The sequence below is a fragment of the Amblyraja radiata genome, chromosome 2 (genome assembly GCF_010909765.2).
Source record: "Amblyraja radiata isolate CabotCenter1 chromosome 2, sAmbRad1.1.pri, whole genome shotgun sequence".
In the NCBI taxonomy this organism is placed as follows: Eukaryota; Metazoa; Chordata; class Chondrichthyes; order Rajiformes; family Rajidae; genus Amblyraja; species Amblyraja radiata.
Genome location: NC_045957.1, coordinates 41764107 through 41787887, shown reverse-complemented (window position 1 = coordinate 41787887; position 23781 = coordinate 41764107). Strand labels below are relative to the sequence as shown.

The following is a 23781-nucleotide window of genomic DNA, read 5'->3' as shown; positions in this document are numbered from 1 at the left end:
TGCACACAAATAATTACTCTGAATTTGTGAGTCAGTCCTTTTGGATAATAAAGAACCATGAAGAGCTAATTAAATTTGATGCTTTGCCAGCCAGAGTTATTTTGAAGCAGTCAAGCATTGATATATTATTATTATTATTATTATTATTATTATTATTATTATTATTATTATTATTATTATTATTATTATTATTATTATTATTATATCATATAACATCATATCATATACCTATTACATGTCTGATCTTGTACGTGTGTATATGTGGGTGTCTTTACATCTTCGCAAAAAAACAACGCAGTAACGATAACATTTTTACACATTCCGGTTAACATGATTCCCGACGAGGTCGTGAACACCTTATCTGAACATTTCATGCTTTATTTCTCAACCTATTCCTGATTAAATTTTAAAAACGTCCAAAGACTTTGAATTTAAAACGACCAGCTATCGACCAGATTATGTCACAATGACTCTGCTCGGAGCCATCTCACACACAGAATCTTCCACGTGCTTCGATTATATCACCCCCCGGACCCCTCCACCCCCATAAAATACAAGCCGAGTCTATCCAGTCTTTCTTCATATGAAAGTCCTGACATCCCAGGAATCAGTCTGGTGAACCTTCTCTGTACTCCCTCTATGGCAAGAATGTCCTTTCTCAGATTAGGAGACCAAAACTGTACGCAATACTCCAGGAGTGGTATCACCAAGACCCTGTACAACTGCAGTAGAACCTCCCTGCTCCTATACTCAAATCCTTTTGCTATGAATGCTAACATACCATTTGCTTTCTTCACTGCCTGCTGCACCTGCATTCCTACTTTCAATGACTGGTGTACCATGACACCTAGGTCTCGTTGCAACTCCCCTTTTCCCAATCGGCCATATGTATTTATACTCCAATAATCAGCGATTCAGCAATACCTTATCTACAGAGCATAGTACAGCCTCTTGCTTCTTAAGGTTGACAGCTTCTTAAGATTGACAGGTTCTTCCGAGAGAGGAAGGGTTAGCCATATATGATATGAGAAGGGTTTCTGAAGGGAGTCTGAAGAAGGGTTTCGGCCCGAAACGTCGCCTATTTCCTTCGCTCCATAGATGCTGCTGCACCCGCTGAGTTCCTCCAGCAATTTTGTGTACCTATGATATGAGAAGGCTATTTTTCTGCAGATAAAGCATCTTGGGTTTTTTTAAACTAATGATGCACATTATAATCTTATAGATCAAGGGTAGGAGCCGAGAGTCTGAATATCCTCTTAATGCTTATATTATAGAGGAGACATTCGTGAAGTTGTGCTTGTTATCTCGCCTGTGTTTATGGGGAAAAAGAACATAAACATCTTGTTTGCCTTGTAAGAGCTTTCTGCTGGCTTTGCAATTAATAAGAGAAGTTAACAGCCTGTCTTATTTTCAGCTGAATCCATTTTTGTAAAGGTTAAATCTTTTAAACTTCCTCACCTTCCACCCCCCCACCCCCGCTGCTTCAAAAAGGCAGCCACCACCCCCCTCCCTCTCTACCCCCTCCCTCCCTCTCTACCCCCTCCCCCTCTACCCCTCCCCCTCCCTCTCTACCCCCTCCCCCTCTACCCCCCATCTTCTCTGCCCCCCACCCCTCTCTGCCCCCTCTCCTTCTCTGCCCCCCCTCTCTATCCCCCCCTCTCTCTCTACCCCCCTCCCCCTCTAGCTGTGCCTGCACTATTGGGGGCTATGTGTGAGTGGATAGGGCGGGGGATGGGGAAAAAGGAGCGAATTAATAATATAAATATAATATCAAGGGGGGAGGGGGGTTAGTGTGTGTGCGTGTGTGACACCGCAGGCCGTCCCATCCCCCCCCCCCCCACACCCCCCCCGCAAACATGCGTTGAGGGGACAGGACCCAAAGGGTGCCCCTCAGTCTAGTACTTATTAAAAGTCTGATCTTATACGTGTGTATATGTGTGTGTATATGTGGTTGTCTTTACATCTTCGCACTAACACTACGCGGTAACGATTACATTTTTACATATTCTGATTGACATTTTCCCCTCGAGGCAGAGACCACCTTCAATGAACATTTCATACTTTATTTCTCAACTTATTCTCGACTCATTACTGATTAACCGTCTAAAAAAGTCAAAAGACTGAAATTAAAATGACCAGCTTCAACTGATGACATCAGAATGGCTCAGCTAGCAGCTTCACTGAAGATTTCATCTTATATTTGAATTATTCGCAATTAAAACTTTAAAAATGACAACTTTTACAAGATTTTTACATATTCTGATTGACATTTTTATCCCCTCTAGGCAGAGAACAACTTCACTTAACATTTTTTGCTTTATTTCTCGACTTATTCTCGACATTACTGATTAAAGTTTTTAAAAAATCAAAAGATTTGCATTTGCATACCAGTTTGTAGGTTAATTGGTTTGGTAAAGAATGTAAATTGATCCTAGGGTGTAGGATAGTGCTCGTGTCTGGGGATGCTGGTTGGCGTGGACTCCATGTGCCGAAGGGCGTGTTTTCACGTCGTATATCTAAACTTAACTAAAATATAGGTAGACTATCCACTCGATGATCAACCCAAGAAAACTACTAATAATACAAATGTATTCTAAAATGTTAGCAGTTTACACAAAAAACTTACAATAAATAGTTTGCACAATGACTTGTTCATATTTTCAAATAGGCACACAGCATAAATGCAAGACCTCTGTCCGCATATTGAACTGATGCGAGTATAACCAAATCAACAATTTGATCTGTTGTAGTATTTGTTCATGTGGCCCCAAAGATTTCCGCAGGATTTACGCTGTAATTTTGAAAGCCGAGGAAAATTAAGCACATACGTTTATAAAAAGATTCATAAAAAGTTATGGTTATGTTTTGTAGCCAGCTCTCTTTATTTTTGGGGTTTGGTATAAAAGTTAAACCGTCAAAAACTGTGTTTCACCATCCTCAATGGTAACGAATGCCAGGAAATGGGTATTGATGGCCAATGCTTATACGGACATTTAGCATTTGTAACCAAAGATGAATTTCTCCACAAAATATGTTTTTCTTTATTTTCAAAGCTTTATTTAAACGTTGCTTGGTTTATTTTATTCGATGAACTCTGTTTCAATTTATGCAAATTACCCTTCGGAGAGCTGGGATCAAAGATAAATAAGTAAATAAATGATGAAAATATATATAAAGTGCACTGGCAAAGCAGACACGTCATGCTTATGCTGACTGAAACAAAACAACTGGCCTTTGACTTGAAATATTAGTTATGTTTCTCTTTCCACAAATTCTGCTAAACTTGCTGATTGATTCCAGTAATTGCTTTCAATAGATCAAACAGCTTTATGCACATTACTTTACTTGTCTGCAGCTTCCACCTAAACATTGATATCATATAAAAAGAGCTTCTTCAACTTTCACACCATTCCTCTAATTATCCTAAATAAACTGAAACTGCTAGATTTAAACATTTTTAGATTGGACATTTTACACCAAGAAATAATTATTTTGAAATATAAGATGAATATGTACAGCTGGCAATGAATTAATTAATTGTGTCAGGTAGAGACTCCAGCAACTACCCTTCCCTTAATTGAATGAAAAGTATTATTTGTTGTTACATACCAGGGGATGATCTTCACTGCAACCAAGCCTTGGTTTGCCTGGCTCCCATCCAGGTCCATTGATGATGACTGAAATTTTGTTGTTGATGCCAGGGGTAGCCCAAAAGATCTTCAAAATGTAAACTAGATGATGGAACTAAGATTTTAAAAAAAATTGAAATATCATAAAGTAAGATTATGTCAGATTTACCTCCCACCATCTCTGAAAGATCCCTTTCCTGTAATATCACAATCAGTTCCCTAAGATGGACAAAACTACTACACCTTCACCGATAACAATCCAGTCGCACCATATCCTCCCTTTATTCAACGTAATATTTCAACCCCAGCTGCCATCTAGACTGAGCCATCGGATATGATGTTGGATCAAAGATTTTGGTCAAAAGATTACAGAGACAACACACAAAACCTGCACTTGTTTTAAATTTCCCATCCAAAATTTCTCCCTCTGTCCCCTCTTTTCAGTCTGAAGAAAGCAGCAGGATTATTGTTCAACTGTTATGTCAATATTCTTGACAAGATTATTGTTCATAGGGAATTGAAGAAAATTCTGCTTATTTTTCTATATTAAACCTACACAAAATGCAACAACGTATCATTAATCAGTGAAAGAAAACAGATTTGCAGAAGAACCCACACAAACACATTGCATAATAAAGTCTCAACTCCCCAGAGAGCTCTGATATGTATATTCTGAAGTATTCCTCGAGTTTCTGTTTATTTATGCATTTTTCAGCATTTTCACTGACAAGGCCAGCATTTATTGTGTGTCCCTTCTTATCTTTGAGCAGGTGGAGGCGAGCTGTTTTCCAGATCCTCTGCAGTCCTCGTGGTGAAGATACTACACAGTGCTTTTGGGTGAGGAGTTCCAGGATTAGAATTAGCAATGACAAAGGAGTGGCAATATAAAATATAGCGATATAAGGAATAGAAGCAAGAGTAGGTGATTTTCTCCCTTGTGTCAGTTCCAGCATTCAATAAGATCAATCACCAATCTTTTACCTTTGCACCATTTTCCTGCACTCTATATCGGGAAGGTCATTGATGAAGCATCTAAGAGCGGTTTGAACCTAGGACACTGCTTGTGGAACTCCTACAGTACAAACAAGCAACTGCAATGATGCCCTGGGTCAGGGACAATTGACTTCCAAGAACTGCAACCATTGATGCCCATTGGCTCCAGGTTTGCCACACTCTATCAAATGTGAGTAAAAGGCACTAGTGAACCAAGTGTGTTCATAATAACAATTGGGTCATTGATGTCTGTAATTCCACATTTTAATTACATATAGATTCTGTGTTGATAAAATGGGGATTAAAAAAAAAAAAATTAGAAGTAGTGTACATTACAATGATATAAGCCAAAACTAACATAATACATTTCCTGTACCACTTCATATTTTAAACTTTAAAAATAAGATAAGTAAAGAGAGTTAGATAGGATAGTGAGTGCGTGAAAGAGTGATCAAGAGAGACCCTTAGGAACGTAAAACTCGAAAAAGAGGTAAGAAAGTCAAAGAAAAAGAAAGAGAGAAAAAGAGAACTGAAGATATATAAAAGTAAAAAATAAATAAAAGGGATATACCTACTTCGTATTTTTACTCCCCCCTCACCAGGTCCTGAAACCATTTATTTTCAAAGTTATGTTGCACCCTATACTTGTAATGTCGATAAATGGAGACCAAATCTTTTGGAAATGGTCTGGTTTACCTGCTAGGAGGAGTCTCATATCTTCCAGGTGTAACATTTCGGACATATTTGAAATCCACATATTTATCGTTGGTGTTGGGGCGTTTGAATGCAGGTGTCTAGATTGTTGTTCATCGAGAACTCGAAATTATAAGGCCTGTAATTTACCTACCGATCCACTACTTGTTTTCTTGAAGATAGACACAAATGCTGGGGTACCTCAATGGGGCAGGCAGCACCACTGGAGAAAATGAATAGGTGACGTTTCGGGACATGACCCTTCTTTTGAAACATTGTTTTAAACAAGTGGTGACATATTTGATCTTTGTATTAGTAGAGCTATCCATACTGATTGAAGCCTTGATTTATTTTTAGTTCTGCCTAATATACTTGCAGGATAACCAATATATAATACCATCCAGTTGCCATACACAGGGTTTCAAGTGGCACAAGACTTGGCCTGAGTACTTGTAACAGCGTCACAAAAATTATGGATTAGGTAGCCAATACGTTTAAAGATGTATTATGGTAATGTTGTGTCATTCTTTCATACTTCCACCATTACCCATGCTAAAGATGGTCAAAAAATAATTGTTATAATCCTTTTTTAGATATTACTACTCTTTTCATCATGGCTGGCTGTGTATCTTAGGAGGCTTTTATTTGTTGCTTACTCTCACAATGAGATTAATATACTGACAGAAATACAACAAATTACCAGTGCAATATACCATTGAGAACTTGTTCTGTAAGATGCTTTTCATGAACAGGGGAGTGGAGACTGAAAGTCTAATCTATAAATGTGATCGTCTTAACATATTTAGATGACTGAAATTATTGTGTGCCATCTGTAGAAGGATCCTGACTCATAATGTTGCCTATTCATTCCCTCCATAGATGCTGTCTGAGAACGATGTGGGATTTCTACATCCTGTTGCCAGGAACCTTGGCTTTGCTGCAAATATGGGTGGATGGAGGCAGCTCCATTATCTGTTTTCATTTGTGTTTGATGGGGGAATAGGTGCTGGTCAGTAGTTAATTTTGCCACAGCATGAAGGCTGCATCACTCAATTGCTTTAAGAGTTTTGTAATTCCTTTCATGTCAATATATTTAGCTGTGTGGCTTCCAATTAAAGTGGTCAAATTTTGGTACAAAAAAACAACCCGTGAACAACAATACAATAAAGTGGTTGGCCAAGCAGCTTCTCTGGCTAGTTAAATAAATACTAGTGTAACCTAAACTGCGTAAATGGATGTCCTGAATTAATGACCTGGAACATTGGGAGATGCCAGCCGTTTTACTGCAATTGCTGGAATTTAGCGCCTGAGAAATGCCGAAAGTTCAGGACTCTCTTGTGAATGCAAAAGTACTGAACTTGTTCGTAAGCTCCAACAGTGATTTCTCACCTAGGCTCCACCATTGGACTCCAAGTGATGCAGGAGCATGCCGGATTACCCATTGAGGATAATGGTTTCAAGCCCTAGCGCAGATTGGATCTAATAATCAGAAACTGTTCAAACCAAATAAAACGGATTTAAACAATTGATATTTTAAATGAAAATAATATATTTAAATGCATAATTACTGTTATAACCACAATATAAACATTCATATTAATTAAAATTAATATGAAAAGAAAAGCACTTATTTGTTTCACCAGAGAAGGATACTTCCATTATTCCAACAGTGCCACAGTAAATATGCCAAACAAGGCTGGCATATCAGTGAGGGACCAGAAACAAAGTACACTCAGGCCCCAATTCAACATGACTGAGTTCCACCTGTGCTTAGACCAATAATGGAAGTCCAGAAAGTAGGATGTTTTTAAAAACGCGACAGTGAGAGTTCAAGGTATGCATATTCCTCTGAGAGTGAAGGACAGGGCACACAGAGGAAACTATATGCCAGTTAGCCTGACTTCAGCGATTACTAAGATTTTTGAATCCATTTTTAAGGATGAGGTTTCCAAATACTTTGAAGCCTGTTTCCATGCTGTATATCTAGCAGGATAGATAAAGGAGAGTCAGTGAATGTGGTTTATCTGGATTTTCAGAAGGCCTTTGATAAGGTGCCACACATGAGCCTACTAAAGAAGGTGAAAGCCCATGGTATTAGAGGGAAGATATTGGCATAGATAGAAGTTAGTTGAATGGCAGAGACGCTCAGCAGAGACCAGATTAACACGCACAGTAGGGTGAACTCGCATATATATTTTATTTACAGGGATCCCATGCCACCAGGGTACAATGTGCGGTAATGCTGTTGATCTCGGGCTGGTCCAGCAGCTCAGTCCTGGTCTTCAAAGGAGGAGGCATAGCTGTTCCCTGCAGTAAACCCTTGACTTGACAGCAGAAGCTGGCAGTTCCAATGATGCCCTGCAATACCCTGGATGATTGAACGGGCAGTGCTGGGTGTTTCTGGGATAGGGAGAAGGCCTGGGCAGTGCTGGGTGTTTCTGGGATAGGGAGAAGGCCGACAAGGTTCAAGTGGCCAAACCAATATCAGCTGATTAGACCCAGCTGTTACCAATGATGCTGGGGATTGGCCTCTCTTGGCCTGTCAGCCAGTGACAGGGATCAGAGGGAGGAGGCGCTGTCTCACTGTGGATAAAAACATGACAATAAGAGAACTTGCAAAAGCTAATGGAGATGTCAGTCTGTACTATTGCTGAGGAAGTGTTGGATATCCTAAATTGTTTAAAGCTATATAAATTACCTGGGAAACCAAGGACATTGTGGGAAGTTAGAGAATAAATTGGAGGATCCTGGCGAATATATATATGAATCATCATTAGACACGAGTGAGGTGTCGGAAAACAGGTTAAGTTTTAACCTCAACACTCATGTTAAAATATCCATTCTGTTAAAAATATGTTGCTGAAAGGGAATGACTCTCCCTCACAGTATGCCATAAATGGTTCAACACTATAATGTAAGAAATCAAATAAGACTTGATGATAGAATAAATACCTGCACCCAGAAGGGTTCAAATGCATTGATCGGGTGAGTTAAACCGTAGATGACCTTTTCTTTTTCTGGCTCAAAGGTTCCTGTTCAATCAAGGAAAAATAATGGTGAGGAGGAATTTATATTCACCATGCATGTATCAGTCTTGCCTGATTCTATACAGAGTAGGAGAGATAAATTCCTTTAACATTGTTACTTTTTTGCTTATCTTTCATTCATTGTTCTATATCTCTCTACATCATGGTCTATATCTCCCGTTTCCCTTTCCCGCTCATGTCTGTCACTCTGAAGAAGAGTCTCAACCCAAAACATCACCCATTCCTTCTCTCTCTCTCTCGAACAGAGCGATGCTGCCTGTCCTGCTGAGTTTATCCAGCTTTTTGTGTCTATCTTCGTAGAAACGTGAACATCGGTTGATTGAAGACTCAATGTTCTGCAGTATATTCTAAGGTTCTAAGATACTGTTGAAAGCATAATGCAAGCTTGTTTGGAACTGTGTCAAGCTTGTGCAAATACATCAAAACCATACAAATCCTTTGGACCCGTGTAAAAATGCTAACTGGGCAATGTGCAGCTGTGAGTGGTTTTGTTTTAAGATGAGGATCCTTGGCTGCAAAACTCTGATATGCACAAGTCACTATCGATCAGGATTAACATGCCAAAAGGCTTTTCTATTGCTCTCTCCATTGCTGGAGAGCACTTCAGGAAAACAGGTACATTTCTAGTTCCAGTTTTCAAGTCACAGCCACATGGGTGCTCTGGACTTCCTTTCATTAACCACCAACCTTTTCTCACCTCTGTGATCCTCATTTAAAAAAACTCTGAACATGATTTTTGTCACATTCTTTATTTTAACAATTTTTATTTCCTTATTTTTTAAAGTGATGCGCCGAGATTTTTCTCCAAATTTAAAGATGTGAAAGAGTTGCAAACTGCTGTTGCAGCTTCCATCAATCAGCAGAAGCAAAAGTCCAACGAACAGGGCTCAAAGTTATTGAAGTGGTTAATGCAGACAGGAGTGAAAACTGAGAAGATCAAAGATTAAGTGGATGAAGTAGCTAACTGGTTGAGATAGGTTTTTGAAGAGACTTAAACAAATGTTAAGATAAATAATGTTAGTGTCACAGCCAGGTGCTGTGAGAATGACGCAAAAGAAAATAAATTCCAAGATTTACAACCATTTTTAATTCCTCTTCATAAACATGCAGAAAACTATTCACTGAAAGATCTTATCAAAAACAATGAGGTAATTGAGATTTTTGACACACTAAATGGAATGTACTGATATGAAATTCTTTGGCTTGTACATAAGCAGCATAGAAACATAGAAAATAGGTGCAGGAGTAGGCCATTCGGCCCTTCGAGCCTGCACCGCCATTCAATATGATCATGGCTGATCATCCAACTCAGTATGCTGTACCTGCTTTCTCTCCATACCCCCTGATCCCTTTAGCCACAAGGGCCACACCTAACTCCCTCTTAAATATAGCCAATGAACTGGCCTCAACTACATTCTGTGGCAGAGAATTCCAGAGATTCACCACTCTCTGTGTAAAAAATGTTTTTCTCATCTCAGTCCTAAAAGATTTCCCCTTTATCCTTAAACTGTGACCCCTTGTTCTGGACTTCCCCAACATCGGGAACAATCTTCCTGCATCTAGCCTGTCCAACCCCTTAAGAATTTTGTAAGTTTCTATAAGATTCCCCTCAATCTTCTAAGTCCTGACATCCCAAAGCAAGCATTATTGATTGTTATCAGTAGAACCTGACCCTAACAGGGAATAGTATAACCAAAGAGCTTCACCTTCAGTTGCACTGTTAAGATGGAATTTAAATGCACGATATGTAATCGATACACTAATTGTAATTTGTGTGCAATTTTACCCATTTGGTAAGATATCTAACACTTTTTTTGAGCTCTTTATCTTTGCTTATTGAAGAAGAAGGGCCTTTTCAAAAAATTGGTGGCAGAACACCATAAGAGTCAGTTAGAGGCCAATTTTACAGGGACAATTTAACGTCTTTCACATTAATAATTTGCCCACATGATGAGTCTTGTATACAAGTTTTTAATTTTGTTGTGAAATGGAACAAAATTTAACTAATCACAATTTCCACAATAAAGTAGTGAAATGAAACATTGCTTCATGTTAATTCAGGAGGGATTAAAGAAGTCAATGATAAAAACTTTTTCTTGATGAATTCCAGTCCCCTGATACAGATCAAAATAATCAATTTAAAAAAGCAAGTAAACAGCTGTATGAGGGAATTATTGACACTGGTCTCTTCTAATGACATTATATCTAGGAGATAGGGCAAAATGAAGTTATGGCTGTTAATTTGAACAGCTTCATTTAGTCTCCATTTTGGAGTTAACCATTCCATTCTTATCTTTAATATTTCCCCCTCACAAATTTGTTCTTCTTCCGGTAATATTCTCACTTTAAATTTGTTCCAAGTGAGAGACTTGAGTAAGTTGGAGCCTTTGACTGGAGAATGTTGATTTAACAGGTGTGGTTCCTATGTGACCCAGTACGGAACTGCTGACTGCTCCGGGCATCTTAACACTGCTCTGGAAATTCTATGGGAATGTCCCCCGTGAGAATGCTCCCTAATGGTGTTTTTATAACCGTTCTCTAATTTTTTCCTGGAAAATAAACTCTACTGAACTGGGATGCAGGAAGCGAACAGACAGGGGTTTTCACAGATGACTATTATACATCAATGCCAGAAGCTAGTCAATTGTTATGGCTCATAATAGCTTTCAGAAATAAGTATGTTTTTCTGAGATTGTTGTTTTCATTTGTCCTAACAGTTGATGTATGCAAATCTACTTTTATGAAGTGAATAACAATCACTGATCAGTGTCTTCTCACACTTCCCTGCTGCGTGTAAAAAATATGGATTTTTTAAACTAGTCTACTAAAGAAAAGCAGGTCCACCTACTCACCAAAAATCCTGTCCCAAATAATTAGAGTTCCAGCATAATTCTTGTCAATGCAGTATGGATTTCGCCCTGAACAGCATAGGATGAAACATATAAAGGTTATTTTTGCACTACTTGGACTCGTGACTTATTTGGCTCATTTGATTTGCATATAACTCATAACATAACAAAGACAAAAATCAGTCACTGATTCTTTGCAAGTAAGAACGGCATGGTGGTGCAGCAGTAGAGTTGCTGCCTTACAGCGCCAGAGATCCAGGTTCGATCCTAACTACAGGTGCTGCCTGTACGGAGTTTGTACGTTCTCGCCGTGACCGCATGGGTTTTCTCCGGGAGTTCCGGTTTTCTTCCATGCTCCAAAGACATACAGGTTTGTAGGTTAATTGGCTTCGGTAAAAATTATAAATTGTCCCTTGTGTGCAAGATAGTGTTAGTGTACGGGGATTGCTGGTCGGCGTGGACCCGTTTAACTTAAGGGCCTGGTTCCGCACTGTATCTCGAATCTAATAATCTAAAGTTAAACATGGGAGAAAACATTTCATCATTTAAAATTTGCATTCATTCTTTTAAGGACTGCCGTGGACTGGATTAAACAAGGAGGATGATTCTAGCATCTTGTTATTCCAGGATCATAACTCTTTTCACAGCATCGCTTCTTCTGATATAATCATAGAGCTATACAGCAGGGGAACTGTCCCTTCAGCCCACCTTGTCCATGCTGACATTTTGAGTTTGGCTCATTTGCCTGCATTTAGCCCGTAGCCCTCTACACCCATATATAAATCCATATATCTGTCCACATATTCTCCTTCTATTTTCAACTTCTTCCCACAACTCAAGCCCCAAGCAAGGTAACACCCTGGTGAATCTCGTCTGCAGCCTTTCAACTTAATGACACACTTCCTCTAGCTGGGCAACCACCACTATAAGTGTTGTCTCAATAAAATCTTATACCACTGCATCATAATGTCTCAACATTTGCTCTTAATACCTTCTCAATGAAGGTAAGTGTGCCAAATGTCTTCTTCACCACACTGTCCATCTGACTCACCACTTTTTGGGAGCCATGCACCTGTGCTCCCAGATCTTACTGTTCTGCAATACTCTTCAGGCTCCTACCATTTACTGTGCAAATCCTGCCCAGGTTTGTCATACCAAAGTGCAAAACCTCACCCTTGTCAGTTGTTTGCCATTTGCCATTCTTTGGCTCACCTTTCCAACTGATCTAGATCTTGTTGCAAACTTAACTATCCTTCCTCACTTTCTACTTTACCACATATTTAGGTGTCATCTACAAAATTATTACCAATGTTACGTCCATTGCTATCATCAATGTACCATCAAGCAGCAAGGGACCCAATATCAACCCCTGCAACACACCACTGGTCACAGGTCTCCCATAAAAAATAACAACCCTCCACAACCTCCACAGCTACCTCTTGACTCCTTCCATTCACCTAATATATCTTAAAGCATATTCAACATCTCTGTTCATGATTAAAGCATAAAAACGGAAGAACTTGGAGTAGCAGCATGCCATTAATCCCCTCGAACCTGCAGTCATTCATAATCAAGGCTAAAATTGAACACAGCTATGATACTGGCCTACTATCTTGGCCTCAACCCCATTTTCTTGCCGGAATCCATAACGTTCAACTTCCCTGTAGTCCAAAAAACTTTCAATTTCCACCTTGTTTTCAATGACTCCATCACCATAGATCTCAGGGTACATAATTTTAATGTCTCAGCCTTTGAGGGAAGAAATTCCTTCTCATTTATAGAATAAACCATGCTCGAAGTTCCTCCATGATGAAAATAAAACATCCTCTGCATCCGCCCAACCAAGCCCACTTAGAACTTATATATTTCAATGAGATCATGTCTCATTCTTCTAAACCCCAATGAGTATACACTCAACCTGCTTAATGCGGTTAAGCGGCATGGCGCGGCACGGTGGCGCAGCGGTAGAGTTGCTGCCTTACAGCGCTTGCAGCGCCGGAGCCCCGGGTTCGATCCTGACTACAGGTACTGTCTGTACGGAGTTTGTACGTTTTATCCCCATGACCGCGTGGGTTTTCTCTGAGATTTTCGGTGTCCTCTCACACTCGAAAGATGCACAGGTATGTAGGTTAATTGGTTTGGTAAATGTAAAAATTGTCCTTCCTGTGTGTGGGACAGTGTTAATGTGCGGGGATCACTGGTCGGCGCGGACTCGGTAGATCGAATGGCCTGTTTCCTCGCTGTATCTCCAAACTAAAAAAACCGAAACCCTTCCATATGACATCCCAGGAATCATGCTATTAGACCTTCTTTGCACTCTGTTCATAACAACCATTTCCTTTCTTAAATAAGAAAGTCAAAAGTATCAGAAATAACTCTGAAATGTCTCACCTACAGTACATTCTAATCGTAACAAATTTTCACCATCCACCTGTATCCTTTGTTCTGAGAAAATGGATTTCACCCATTTTTGTTTCACTCACTGGGTGCTACATTTTCACCTATAGCATCCTTAATATACGTAGAATCATAGAAAATAAGCACAGGAGTAGTCCATTCGGCCCTTCCATAGAAACAACCATGCTGGGAGAAAAAAGTGTGATAAGAACGTTTTCAGCCATAACATCCCTATAGCCTGATACGAGTCCTCGTAAATACTCACTCTTGAACAATGACCAATTTGTCAAGGTATTTAAATTTGCCATGTGATTGTGGAATGTTGTCAATTCATAAACAAATTTTAGAAAAGGTTCTTTCAGTAAATTACAACAATCCAAGTATACCCACTGGGAATGTTACCAATTATAGAAATAGAAGATGTGAACACAGCTCAAGGTAAAAGGCAAATGGCTTAACTTGAAGAGACTGTTTGAAGAGTTCCCTATAATTGGAATGCAAAATATCGAGGAATAAATATAATACTAAAGGACAAAGTGGTGTAGGGATCACAATGCACAACTAACCTGTGCCTGTTTGAGCCAGCGCAGGCATCATGCTGCCAGCTCTTTAGCCAACACTAATCATATTGTTAAGATGATTAGCACCTCTGTTGGGTATCCCAATTTCAGATGTAGTTGAGGCCATATTAAGGTAATGTGCAGATGCGGATGTAGCCCCAGTCCTCAACTTTCAAGCACCATTTTTTGATCCATCATCTCTTCCATTGACAGCTCAGGCAGCTAGAATGTGAACTCCAAGCCTTTCTGCTTTTGGCAGGATTACTCTCTCTGTGACACTCTGGTCTGCTCATCTCTCCCGCCCTACCCAACGCAAGCTCATGAGATGAGTTACTTGTATTGTCACATGTGACGAGTCACAGTGAGATGCTTTGTAATTGCATACCTAGGCATACAAAGAGTCGCCACGTAAAGGGTGACAACAAAGTACCCTTTTTTTTGGATCCCCCTCACCCTTTGTAGTTCTTGATCCCGGGAATCTGACCTCTGACTCCGGGGCTCAAGCCTCCGACATCAGGACTCTAACCGCTGGGTGCTGGACCGATCTCACCGATTTCATTTGCAACTGTAGGAGGTGCAACACCTGTCCTTACTTCTCCACCCTCACCTGGAATCCAAACAGCTCTTCCAGGCGAGGCAGAGATTCAAATGCACCTGCTCTAACCTAACCAATTGCATTACGTGCTCCCAATGTGACCTCACCCATAGCATTGAGAGCAAACGTAGACTGGGCAACTGCTTTGCCGAGCGCTTGAACTCTGTCCGTCATGGCCAACTCAAGCTCCTAATTGCTAGTCATTTCTATTCCCCGCCCCATTACCATGTATACCTGTCCTTCAATTCCAGGGTGAGCAAATTGAACAAAAAGGAACAACAACTCATATTCCTCCCTGGTAATCTCCAAACCAACAACAAGAACATTGAATTCTCTAATTTCAGATAACTTGCTTCCCCTTGGGACCTCTATCCAAGCACATGCTCCTCTCATCTTCTTCTTCTTTCCCACAACACACAATCTCTCACCCCAGATTCTTCCCTACGCACCCCATTTGCCCATCACTCCCACACTCCTCCCATTAGGTTCCCTCCCCCCACTATTCCCATCTACCCATTACATCTTCCTTATTTGGTCCCATATTCCACCTTCATATCCCATCAGATTCCATCATATTCAGCCTACACCTATCATGTCCCAGACTCGGATATATCTCTACCTCTCTCTCCCCCACTTTATTCCATCCACCAATTCACCCCCTTCTCACCTGGATCCATCTACTGGTGCCAGCACTTACCCCACCCCTCTCAACCCTTTATACTGGCCATGTCCCCTGCACTCTTTCAATCCAGAGGAAGCACCTTGGATCGAAATGTCAAAATGTCAACCATCCAGTTCCTTCCACAGATGTAGCCACAGATGCTGTCTCACCTGTTGAGTTTCTCCAGCAGTTTGATTTTTGCTTCAGTCTCACTTCCTGAAGATGATCATTGTCTAACACTTTTGTAGCAGAAATGTTCCTTGCCACTTGCATGAATGTCCTTTAGGTCTCGCTGCTTATAGGTATGTACTGGTTCTTTTGCTGAAGAGCTGTGATCTAGAATTAATCATTGTGTAACCATCAATGAGTGTCCGCACTTCTGATTTGATGATGGATGGAAGTTTATGAATGAAGTAACTGAAAAGAGTAGGACTTGGAAAGTAACCTTACTAACTCATGCAATAATGTTTAAGCAAGACGGCTCTTAGCGAGCGGCAGTGAGTGAGCGGCCTTGTGAGGGAAGTGTCCTGTGAGATAAGTGTGAGTCTTTGGCTCGAGAGTCTTCGGCGAGGAGGCTGAGGAGCGGAGACCACGCAATACGCTTGAGAGGTAGAGACGAAAGAAGGAGATGTCAGGCAAGCTGATTCAGTGCGATGCTTGCAGTACGTGGGAGGTCAAGGACACCGCTGGTGCCTCTGGCTGCTACAAATGCGAGAAGTGCATCCAGGTAGAGCTCCTGAAGGGCCGTGTTGGGGAACTGGAGAAGCAAGTGGATGACCTCCGGTTCTTCTGAGAAACGGAGTCGTTCCTTGACAAGTCCTACAGTATGATTGTTACACCTAAGGTACTGGAAGAGAGAAGGTGGGAGACAGTGAGAAAGGGAGGGAAGCATGGAATGCCAACGTCCCCGGGTGTTGTACCTCTTGTGAACAGGTTCACCCACTTAGAAGCTGTCGGGACAGAAGACGTGTTTACACTGAGCGGCGGACTGGCTTGCGATGCGAATAGGGCTGTTGAGCCAGAACCAAAAAGGCCTAAGGCAGGCAACGCCATTGTAGTGGGAGACTCCATTGTGAGAGGTACGGACAGGGGTTTCTGCGGCAACAGACGGGATGCGAGGATGGTGTGCTGCCTTCCTGGGGCCAGGATCCAGGATGTCACGGACAGAGTGCAGAAAATCCTCAAGGGCGAAGGTGAACATCCGGAAGTGGTAGTGCATGTCGGCACAAACGATGTCGGAAAGAAGGGGATGAATATTCTGCAGCGTGACTTTAGAGAGCTCGGAAAAATGCTGAAAAGCAGGACCTCCAGAGTTGTTATCTCTGGTTTGCTTCCAGTTCCTCGTGCTGGCGAGAGCAGGAACAGGGAGATACGGGACCTGAACGTGTGGCTGAGGAACTGGTGCATGGGGCAGGGATTTAGATTCTTAGATCACTGGGATCTGTTTTGGGGTAAGGGGGAACTGTACAAAAGGGACGGATTGCATCTTAACAGGTGGGGTACCAGCATTCTGGCAGGCAGGTTTGCCACTGCTACACGGGTGGTTTTAAACTGAATAAGGGGGGTGGGGTGTCGAATGGGATAGTGGAGGATGGAATTAAAGAGAAAGGGTTTCTTAAATGTGTGAGCGTAGAGACAGAGGGGTGTAAAATGAGGGTAGAAGCAATAGGTAGCAAGGTGAAAAGTAAAAGTGGCAGGCCGGCAAATCCAGGGTAAAAATCAAAAAGGGCCACTTTTCAGCATAATAGTATAAGGGGTAAGAGTGTTGTAAAAACAAGCCTGAAGGCTTTGTGTCTCAATGCAAGGAGCATTCGTAATAAGGTGGATGAGTTGAATGTGCAGATATCTATTAACGACTATGATATAGTTGGGATCACGGAGACATGGCTCCAGGGTGACCAAGGCTGGGAGCTCAACATCCAGGGATATTCAATATTCAGGAGGGATAGACAGAAAGGGAAAGGAGGTGGGGTAGCGTTGCTGGTTAGAGAGCAGATTAACGCAATAGAAAGGAAGGACATTAGCTTTGAGGATGTGGAATCGATATGGGTAGAGCTGCGAAACACTAAGGGGCAGAAAACGCTAGTGGGAGTTGTGTACAGGCCACCTAACAGTAGTGGTGGAGTTGGGGATGGCATCAAACAGGAAATTAGAAATGCGTGCAACAAAGGTAAAACAGTTATAATGGGTGACTTCAATCTACATATAGATTGGGTGAATCAAATTGGCAAGGGTGCTGAGGAAGAGGATTTCTTGGAATGTATGCGGGATAGTTTTCTAAACCAACATGTAGAGGAACCAACGAGAGAGCAGGCTATTCTAGACTGGGTATTGAGTAATGAGGAAGGGTTAGTTAGCAGTCTTGTTGTGCGTGGCCCCTTGGGCAAGAGTGACCATAATATGGTTGAGTTCTTCATTAGGATGGAGAGTGACATCGTTAATTCAGAAACAAGGGTCCTGAACTTAAAGAAAGGTAACTTTGAGGGTATGAGACGTGAATTGGTCAAGATAGACTGGCGATTGATTCTTAATGGGTTGACGGTGGATATGCAATGGAAGGCATTTAAAGACTGCATGGATGAACTACAACAATTGTTCATCCCAGTTTGGCAATAAAATAAATCAGGGAAGGTAGTGCATCCGTGGATAACAAGGGAAATCAGGGATAGTATCAAAACAAAAGATGAAGCGTACAAATTAGCCAGAAAAAGCAGCCTACCAGAGGACTGGGAGAAATTCAGAGACCAGCAGAGGAGGACAAAGGGCTTAATTAGGAAAGGGAAAATAGATTATGAAAGAAAACTGGCAGGGAACATAAAAACTGACTGCAAAAGCTTTTATAGATATGTGAAGAGAAAAAGATTAGTTAAAACAAATGTAGGTCCCTTGCAGTCAGAAACGGGTGAATTGATCATGGGGAACAAGGACATGGCAGACTAATTGAATAACTACTTTGGTTCTGTCTTCACTAAGGAAGACATAAATAATCTGCCGGAAATAGCAGTGGACCGGGGGTCAAATGAGATGGAGGAACTGAGTGAAATCCAGGTTAGCCGGGAAGTGGTGTTAGGTAAATTGAATGGATTAAAGGCCGATAAATCCCCAGGGCCAGATAGGCTGCATCCTAGAGTACTTAAGGAAGTAGCCCCAGAAATAGTGGATGCATTAGTGATAATTTTTTTTAACTCTTTAGATTCGGGAGTAGTTCCTGAGGATTGGAGGGTAGCTATGTAACACCACTTTTTAAAAAGGGAGGGAGAGAGAAAACGGGGAATTACAGACCAGTTAGTCTAACGTCGGTAGTGGGGAAACTGCTAGAATCAGTTATTAAAGATGGGATAGCAGCACATTTGGAAAGTGGTGAAATCATTGGACAAACTCAGCATGGATTTATGAAGGGTAAATCATGTCTGACGAATCTTATAGAATTTTTCGAGGATGTAACTAGTAGAGTGGATAAGGGAGAACCAGTGGATGTGTTATATCTGGACTTTCAGAAGGCTTTCGACAAGGTCCCACATAAGAGATTAGTATACAAACTTAAAGCATACGGTATTGGGGGTTCAGTATTGATGTGGATAGAGAACTGGCTGGCAGACAGGAAGCAAAGAGTAGGAGTAAACGGGTCCTTTTCACAATGGCAGTCAGTGACTAGTGGGGTACCACAAGGCTCAGTTCTGGGACCCCAGCTATTTACGATATATATTAATGATTTGGACGAGGGAATTGAATGCAACATCTCCAAGTTTGCGGATGACACGAAGCTGGGGGGCAGTGTTAGCTGTGAGGAGGATGCTAGGAGGCTGCAAGGTGACTTGGATAGGCTGGGTGAGTGGGCAAATGCATGGCAGATGCAGTATAATGTGGATAAATGTGAGGTTATCCACTTTGGTGGCAAAAACAGGAAAGTAGATTATTATCTGAATGGTGGTCGATTAGGAAAGGGGGAGATGCAACGAGACCTGGGTGTCATGGTACACCAGTCATTAAAAGTAGGCATGTAGGTGCAGCAGGCAGTGAAGAAGGCGAATGGTATGTTAGCATTCATAGCAAAAGGATTTGAGTATAGGAGCAGGGAGGTTCTACTGCAGTTGTACAGGGTCTTGGTGAGACCACACCTGGAGTATTGCGTACAGTTTTGGTCTCCTAATCTGAGGAAAGACATTCTTGCCATAGAGGGAGTACAGAAAAGGTTCACCAGACTAATTCCTGGGATGTCAGGACTTTCATACGAAGAAAGACTGGATAGACTCGGTTTGTACTCGCTAGAATTTAGAAGATTGAGGGGGGATCTTATAGAAACGTACAAAATTCTTAAGGGGTTGGACAGGCTAGATGCAGGTAGATTGTTCCCGATGTTGGGAAAGTCCAGAACAAGGGGTCACAGTTTAAGGATAAGTGGGGAAATCTTTTAAGACCGAGATGAGGAAAACGTTTTTCACACTGAGAGTGGTGAATCTGTGGAATTCTCTCCCGCAGAAGGTAGTTGAGGCCAGTTCATTGGCTATATTTAAGAGGGAGTTAGATGTGGCCCTTGTGGCTAAAGGGATCAGGGGGTATGGAGAGAAGGCAGGTACAGGATACTGAGTTGGATGATCAGCCATGATCATATTGAATGACGGTGCAGGCTCGAAGGGCCGAATGGCCTACTCCTGCACCTATTTTCTATGTTTCTATGTTTCTATGTTTTGTTTAGTTTAGTTTAGTTTAGATACAGTGTGGAAGCAGGCCCTTCGGCCAACCAAGTCCATGCAGACCAATGATCACCTGAACACTAGTTTGATCCTGCAGACTAGGGATAATTTACATAAACCAATTATGCACGTCTTTGGAATGTGGGAGGAAAGAGGAGCACCCTGAGAAAACACATGCGGTCATAAGGAGAACTTGCAAACTCCATACAGACAGCACCCATTGTCAGGGTCAAACCTGGGATGTAAGCCAGCAACTCTACTGCTGCAGTACTGTGCTGCCCTAAATGTCTTGGAGAAATAGTAAGGAAGGACTAATTGGATACCTCTTGCTGTGCCACAACAGGCATGATGCACTAAATGGGTTAACTCTGTGAACAATTATTCAAGTGCCCCTATGCCACAATCAAAGAACAGTTGCAAGCAGGATTAATATATGATTTTTTAAATAATATAGATCGATAGTAAACAGGGGAAGGGCACTTTTGCTGATCGGAGCATCACTGACAATAAAATCATCAAATGAAAATCACTGGTTGAGGTGAAACAGTATTCATACACACAGCATTACGAGAGCATGAAACGCTTGCTGCAGATCGTTGCTTTTTTAAGTGAAGGGAAAGTTTGATCATTTTGAAGAAGAGAAAGAATCAAGGTTGTGCATGAATAATTAAATTACTAAGAATACTAATACCTTCTCCAAAAAAGGATATAATGAGGCAAATAGGCCCACTTCCATATTAGGAATTTTTTGGCCTGAAACTGCTTTTGTACTGATTTTGGAAACCATCATACATATTTGCACAAAGGCATAGCAACAAACGGATTGCAGAATTAGCTCAGTCTCCACGTCCACATTAATGGAATTCGAATCCAGAGATTTTGAACAAGGCAGTTCTGTGCAATGTCTGAAGCAGGGTCTTTGACAGTCAAATCAGTCTTTCCATTGAGGTGTGGAGCTGAACAATGACTTAAGTTCTCATACAGGCAGGGGTTGAAACATGTTTTCAACCCCCAGGGATAAGGTCCAGAAAACTGAATCCTAATGTACTTTATTTAAAATCTCGGAAAATATGGAAACTATCTGTATGGTTTTGTAACCAGTCCTGACACTTCCCCTCCTCCACCATAGATGAGGCTCGCACCAGGGTCTCTTCCAGACCCCGCAACACTGCTCTCTCTCCCCATCCCCGCACTCGCAACAAGGGCAGAGTCCCCCTAGTCCTCACCTTTCACCCCACCAGCCGGCAAATACAACAAATCATCCTCCGCCATTTTCGCCACCTCCAACGTGACCCCACCACTCGCCACATCTTCCCATCTCCCCCCATGTCTGCCTTCCGCAAAGACCGCTCCCTCCGCAACTCCCTTGTCAATTCTTCCCTTCCCTCCCGTACCACCCCCTCCCCGGGCACTTTCCGTTGCAACCGCAAGAAATGCAACACCTGTCCCTTTACCTCCCCCCTCGACTCCATTCAAGGACCCAAGCAGTCGTTCCAGGTGCGACAAAGGTTCACCTGTATCTCCTCCAACCTCATCTACTGCATCCGCTGCTTTAGATGCCAGCTGATTTACATCAGTGAGACTAAGCGGAGGTTGGGCGATCGTTTCGCCGAACACCTCCGCTCAGTCCGCAAGAACCTACCTGAACTCCCGGTGGCTCAGCACTTCAACTCCCCCTCCCATTCCCAATCCGACCTCTCTGTCCTGGGTCTCCTCCATTGCCAGAGTGAGCAACACTGGAAATTGGAGGAACAACACCTCATAATCCGCCTGGGTAGCTGCATCCGGCGGGAATGAACATTGAATTCTCCCAATTTTGCTAGCCCTTGCTGTCCCCTTCCTTAACCCTCGAGCTGTCTCCTCCCATCCCCCCGCCCTCGGGCTCCTCCTCCTCCCTTTTTCCTTCCTTCTCCCCCCCCCCCCCCCACCCCCTATCAGTCTGAAGAAGGGTTTTGGCCTGAAACGTCACCTATTTCCTTCGCTCCATAGATGCTGCTGCACCCGCTGAGTTTCTCCAGCATTTTTGTGTACCTTCGATTTTCCAGCATCTGCAGTTCCTTCTTGAACACTTGTGTTATCCTTCTCTTTTCAGGCAATTTAAAGTTGCAGTTCACAGAAAACGGTGACTTTAAACTTGTTTCATTTTTTATAGTTACCCAGTCTGATACAAGTTCATCAACCTGAAACTTTCACCATTTCTCCCTCCACCGATGCTGCCTGACCTGTTGAGTATCTGCAGCATTGTTCTGAATTTTTTTAAATGTTTATTAAAAAAAAGCACTTTTGACATTTCAGTGGATTTCAGAGATGCTATAATTGTGATCTTCTTCAAGAAGGCAAGCGTCCAATTGTGGCATAGTAGAGCAGCAAGCTGACCTGCTACCACCTCACAGCAACTGAAATGCAGGTTCAATCTTGACCTCTGGTGCTGTCTGTGTCATTATGTCCCCGTGGATGACATAGACTTGGTAGACTGAAGGGTCTGCTTCCATGCTGTATCTTTCCATGACTCTATATTTCTACTAAGAGTCCTGACACAAAATGTCATCTAACTATTGGTGAGTAAATTTGTAGATTACACCAATATTGCTGGGGTCATAGACTGTGAGGAAGGCTCTCAAGGTATAGAGTGGGATATAGATCAACTGCAGAAATGAGCGAAGAAATGGCAGCAGATGAAGTTTAATCCAAAAACGTGTGAAATGTTGCACTTTGGGAGGTCAAATGTAAGGGAAAAACATACAATTAATGGCGTGATCCTTAATTACATTGATTTACAGCGGGGTCTTGGGCTCCAAATCCGTAATTCCCTGAAAGTGGCAACAAAAGTCGATAGTGTTTAAGAAGGCATTCTTTATATTTGCTTTCATTGAGTCCTGCATTGAGTAGAAGAGTCAGGAAGTCACGACCCAGCTTTATATGACTCTGGTTAGGCAAAGTGCCATCAATATTGCATTATTAGTACAAATACTGTCAGTAGAATGATGTTTCAAACAAAGAACAACTATTGAATTTAGACGATATTAAAACTATTCTTTTTTTTTGTCTGTCATGTTTTCCTTTACCTTTGTCCAGGATGAATCATGTACAATTTTGGTATGTACAGTTTCATGTACAACTGGTTACCTCTCGCACAAATTTCAGAACAACGTAATCCAAACATATTTTTTCCTTTAAATATAAAATTCTTGAGAAAGATTATTATTCCACAATTGAGATTTGATTCCTTTAATGCAATCTATTTTAGTAATCTCTTCAAAACCACTAAATAAAAAATAACCTGGACGATGTTTGCTGACAGTTTTCCAGACAGCCGGAAATATTACACATTTTAAAAGACAGAAGTCCATTCTATCAAGCCAGACTCACCATGATGGACTCTGTGGTGGCTGGGTGTGTTGAGGATCAATTCCAGAGGCCCAAGGTTACCAATTATCTGCAACAGAGTCAGGAAATCATTTAACACTGCGCTTTAATGCCAAAATCGAAAAATAACTACCCACAGTCAACTCATGGGATTAGGAAACAATTTTATTTTTAAACTCAAAATGACAGAAAAGCAGATGTTGAAATATCACATTGTAATAGCTACCATAAGGACTATTCTGAGTTTTATTTAAACTGAATATCCTTGAACAGACAGCTAATTAAAATTGTTTTATT

The 23781-nt window shown here is 41.6% G+C and overlaps 1 protein-coding gene across 1 annotated transcript in view; it reads right to left on the bottom strand.

Moving 5' to 3' along the window:
- The window catches only part of agmo (alkylglycerol monooxygenase), a 340436-nt gene that overhangs the window by 100273 nt on the left and 216382 nt on the right, over nucleotides 1-23781 (bottom strand). Inside the window, exons 6-9 of the mRNA XM_033045572.1 lie at nucleotides 23488-23554; nucleotides 11215-11280; nucleotides 8268-8347; nucleotides 3610-3744 (exon numbers count right to left, since the gene is read on the bottom strand). Of these exons, the coding sequence (XP_032901463.1) occupies nucleotides 3610-3744; nucleotides 8268-8347; nucleotides 11215-11280; nucleotides 23488-23554 (348 nt within the window). The remainder of the gene's footprint in view (nucleotides 1-3609; nucleotides 3745-8267; nucleotides 8348-11214; nucleotides 11281-23487; nucleotides 23555-23781) is intronic.